This window comes from Cynoglossus semilaevis, chromosome Z (genome assembly GCF_000523025.1).
Source record: "Cynoglossus semilaevis isolate Cse_v1.0 chromosome Z, Cse_v1.0, whole genome shotgun sequence".
Lineage (NCBI taxonomy): Eukaryota > Metazoa > Chordata > Actinopteri > Pleuronectiformes > Cynoglossidae > Cynoglossus > Cynoglossus semilaevis.
Genome location: NC_024328.1, coordinates 16022135 through 16026822, shown reverse-complemented (window position 1 = coordinate 16026822; position 4688 = coordinate 16022135). Strand labels below are relative to the sequence as shown.

Genomic DNA, 4688 nt, shown 5'->3' with positions numbered 1-4688 from the left:
TATATAGTATGTTTAGTTTATGAGTAAATATATATTTAATGTTCTTAATGTAGGTAGATCACTTTAGCCTGCTCTAAATAATCATGTGACTCATAATTGCTGATAATTCCTGTAAATATTTATAACTTTTTATTAATAACAAGAAATTTCCTCAATGCTCATGTTTAGGAGGAGTTAGTGGAGGTGTGTTTTTGCTGTGTCTCCTCCTAACTGGCCATGGGCTATATGTTCATTTTGAACTTACACAATCACAAGACTAGTCAAAATCATTAAAAAAAACTCTTACTTCATTATTACTGGATACTGCTTGTAGTAGTAGGTAATGCTGTAAAATGTGGTGAATAATTAGTAGGGATGTAATAATAGACTCAACTCATGATACAATGTTTACGATTTGTTTAAACAAATGAGCTCTAGACAAATTGTGACCAAATACAAAGATCATTTATTTGTACTATACTAAATATTATTACTATCTAAAATGGTCTTCTATACCTCATAAACTGAAGAGTATGGACACAAGGTTTTAAACTTAAATCCACTTGTTTATCTGTCTGTTTGTTTGTCTTCTTCAGGTGTCAGATTCTGGTGAGAATGGACCTTTCAGTCAGCTTACACAGGAAGAGTTGATCACTCTGGTGGTGAAGCAGCAGACAGATCTGTCTAGGAAGGACGCCAAAATCATGGAGTTGGAGGAGTACATCGACAAACTGCTGCTTCGAGTGATAGAGGAGAAACCCAGCATTCTACAGGCCTTAAACTCCGTCAAACCTGTTTAAGGTTCTAACTTTTATTTCTAACGTTTTATTTTCTCTGTGTGAGTCTATGAATCTGTGAGACAGAATTAACAAAGGTCTTAGAGCATTCGCACTTTTTTTTTTGTGAGTTCCAGAGTCAAACTTCTTTCAGAACACTGGAGAAAAACTCTGTACTAATAATGTATCTGTTATTATCATAACAAGCAGAAATATTTATGTAAGCAGATTAATGCATTTGTCTTCACATTAAGGTACTGGAGTTTACTTAATAACTTGGGTCTCTTGTTTTAAATATATATATATATGGAACTTGAGATTAAACTATATATACTCTGGAATATTTATACTTCTGCAGATAAATCTATTTTTCTTGATTATTACTTTCCCCTTTTGTTGTGATTTTCTATTGGTTTCTAACCTTTACATTGGTTTTTTAATTTATTAGCATGGATGCTTGACTGCTTCACACACACACTCACACACATTTATTGTTTCAGTGGATGGTTCAGCTTACAAGCAGCGACCACATGACTCAGAAGACTGTTCAGGTTATTTATAAACAGGAGCACTTTGTCTTTTCCTCCACCATCGATGTCTTATATTCTATAGTCCAGATACTGTTGTGCCTGTGCAGGGTTTCATTTAAAAAATACCAATGGATATGATTAAAGAACAAACCACCACAACGATCTGTACATATTAATTCAAAGTCTTCGCAGTAAACTAAATTCAAAATCATGCTTTTCTGGTTTTGACACCCATGCTTTCATGCGCCAAGAAAATTAAAAAAAATGTGTGTTTTTACTTCTTTATTGAGGATCATTTTTAATTAATGATTTCAAACATTTTTAAAATCAACAAAATCACAATTGTTTTAACCAGATCCTTCGTGACATAAAAACATCTATTGCCGTCCCAGCTATTGTTGTGTTGTTACATGATAAAATATGCAATATATACTCAGAGATTTCTATTGTGAATGAAATATTACAAAATCATCAAACAAATCCGAGAAACAGTGAAAGCCCCAGTAATAACCAGCCCTGTTTTTTTAATAAATTGAAACTACACTACTGAACACAAAAGCCTGCACGTCTGCCTTATGGTTTATATGAATCTCCTGTGTCCTGTTGGAAAATTTAGCAATATTGTACAGAAAGTACAAATCTGTGCCTTTTTTCATGATGTATTTCTTTGGAATGGAAACTGAACTTTGCATGTAGAATAAACAACCTGATGTATTTGAGGTCTGTCTCTCAAACTGATTTTCACTGTAAAACCTATGAAATGAGGGAAACACAGCACAAATTTAAGTTAAAATTTAAAATAAAATGTTTCACCACAGTTCATTGTCGTTTTTTTTTAAGGAAATATATAGGTGTTGAGTTTTATAATAAATTATTTATAGGCCTTAAAAACATCCATTTTGTTAAATATAAAAATAACATTTGTGGGCATAATTTAAAATAATCTATCAATGACAGTAATATCTTTTCCTAAAAAGAGATTTTTTTTGAGCTGCTTATTTACTATTTACAGACAAAACTGTGGCTAAATCTACATTTGCAACGCTCAGAAATGAGATAAAGCAGAAGGCGTTGACAGTTCAATTTAACTGGAGGTGACTTCAGGTCACTGAGTGAGATCAGTGAATAAACACTTATTTTTTTAATCAATAACAATATTGTCAGCAAAAAATATAACTTGGCTCATAAATATGACAATATTTATAAATTAATAGCAATATCAATAAATTAATTGAATGAAATTAAAAATAACAAGGCATAATGGTACTGTGTTCGCCATGACTGTCAGTGTATTACTTTGCACCCCTGCAGGGGGCAATGTAACAGCATGATTGCTGGGCCCTCGGTACCTCAGTTCTTTACTGCACAAATGTGACATTAAATAAATACAATTTCTTCACAAAACCACACCGGCTGTGGCGCAGTTGTTCCCTGAGATTCCGATGCGGCGACGACATGTGAACATTTTGCGCAGCTCGGCGCGGAATCGATCGTGCAACCAAGCATATAGAAATGGGTTGCAGCAGGAAGAGCTCATGGCGCACAGGTGACAGAGGAGCTGAATGAGAAGAAAGTATCGCTTGTCGATCAGGTGGATGTCAATGTCTCTCAGGACGTTGAAGACACTAATGGGCATCCAACAAATGCCAAACGCTGCCACCACCAGGCTCACCAGGCGAAAGGTCTTGCGTTTGCGCATGCGCTGGGCCTCCGCTTGACTTTGAGTGTGGTGTCCTGGTACGACGCAATTGCGAAGTTTGACGGAAATGCACAGGTATGAGATGCACAGCGCAGACAGTGGAAGGACGTACGTGATCAACAGTGTGCTGTAGGCGTAAGCTAGCCGCTGCTGCTCCTGTCCCATCCAGAACTCCTCACAGATGGTGAAGCCCTCGTTCTTAAACTCCACGTGGTAGGTGTGGGCCACCGCTGGAGCCACCAGGCTGCAGGAGAGCAGCCAGATCCCAGACAGAAGGTAGGTGCAAGCCTGGACGGAGAGACGCTTTTTCAGAGGGTGAACCGTAGCATAGTATCTGAGGATTGACGGAGAACGTGGATTAGATTTAATTCGAACTAAGGATGTCCGATAATATCGGCCGATATTAGTATAATTTTGTAATATTTGCTCACACACCTGGTGTGTGTGGGTGTGTGTGAAAAAAAAAAAAACTCTGTGCCCCACGGGGGTGGAAGGTTTAGCCCATCACCTTAGTGAGCAGGCAGCACTTTAGTTCCCTAACCACCAGGCCACCACTGCCCCACTATATCGGATGTTTATAGCTCAACAAGTATTACTTTCAGAACAAATTATTTGGATCTTTTTTAGGACTCATGCTGGTCTTGCAGCAAAAAACTGAATTAGATCTGAACAATAGTGAAAAGTTTGAAAACCAGTTACAGAACATTTGTTGAAAGTGCAGCCATGAAAGGCAGTTTTACACAGAGGTTTAAAAAAGTCCTAAATTCAGCCAATTTAATTCCACTTGTGGAAGACAATTCAGCAGGTTTTCACTAAGAGATGTTTATCTGCTTTATCTGCAGTGTAAAAGTTGATAAATCATCATTCAATAACAACATTCGATTGTACAGAAAAACAATGTAAATGATAGATGGTTCAGATGTTGTTGTAATGCAACGCACTAGACCGGGGTCCGATCACCCTATGTTTTTTCCCCAAACCTACCTGCGCTCTTGAATTGAAGCATCAATAGGTGACTGAATAAGAACAGAAGACATCACTGTGCAAACTTTTTAATGCCTCAGTTCCTGGAATGTCAGTGCTGGATCATCATCATCATCATCATCTTCACCAGTTTGACCTTTGACCTCTGGAATATGTTCCACCAAGAAAACTGAGACAAAATGTGTTCTGCTAATAGTTTTGTGTGTTGTGGTTCCTTTTGACCTTGTAACAGGTGGCTATTTATGTCAGTGTAGTGGACACGCATGGTTTGTAGTGTAAAGTGTGGACACTTAGAGGTACAAACAGAGATGCTGTGGTGTGTGTGTGTGTGCGTGTGTGTGTGCATGCATGCATGTGCGCGCCTGTGTGTGTGTTTAGCGTTTGAGGTCAAATTCTGTCTTCGATGAAGGGGATGACAGTGTGTAGTTGTTAGTGCAGTGACTGTGTACAGACAAAAAGCAACATTTATATACAGATCCTTTCCAAAAAAATTGAATATCGTGAAAAAGTTGTATAATTTCCATAATTCCATTCAGAAAGTTAAACTTTCATATATTCATGGGCCACAATTTAATCAATTTCAGGTATTTATTTGTTTATTTTTTACATAATTTTGGCTTCCAGCTCATAAAACCCACAAAAACAGGATTTCAATAAATTAGAATACTGTAAAGAAATCACCAGGGCATGAATGTTTTAAACTGAGTGTCACACACCAAT

At 37.1% G+C, this 4688-nt stretch overlaps 2 protein-coding genes across 3 annotated transcripts in view; one reads left to right on the top strand and one right to left on the bottom strand.

The window, feature by feature from the left end:
• rab11fip1a (RAB11 family interacting protein 1 (class I) a) overlaps nucleotides 1-2102 on the top strand; it is a 12569-nt gene extending 10467 nt beyond the window's left edge. For both annotated transcript variants that reach the window (XM_008336663.3, XM_025053167.1), the window contains exon 7: nucleotides 576-2102. In XM_008336663.3, coding sequence (XP_008334885.1) covers nucleotides 576-779 — 204 coding nt within the window. In that variant the 3' untranslated portion in view covers nucleotides 780-2102. The remainder of the gene's footprint in view (nucleotides 1-575) is intronic.
• A 370-nt stretch (nucleotides 2103-2472) lies between these two features.
• Nucleotides 2473-4688, bottom strand: part of prlhr2a (prolactin releasing hormone receptor 2a) — a 4286-nt gene continuing 2070 nt past the window's right edge. Inside the window, exon 2 of the mRNA XM_008336667.3 lies at nucleotides 2473-3318. Within this exon, the coding sequence (XP_008334889.3) occupies nucleotides 2682-3318 (637 nt within the window). The 3' untranslated portion in view covers nucleotides 2473-2681. The remainder of the gene's footprint in view (nucleotides 3319-4688) is intronic.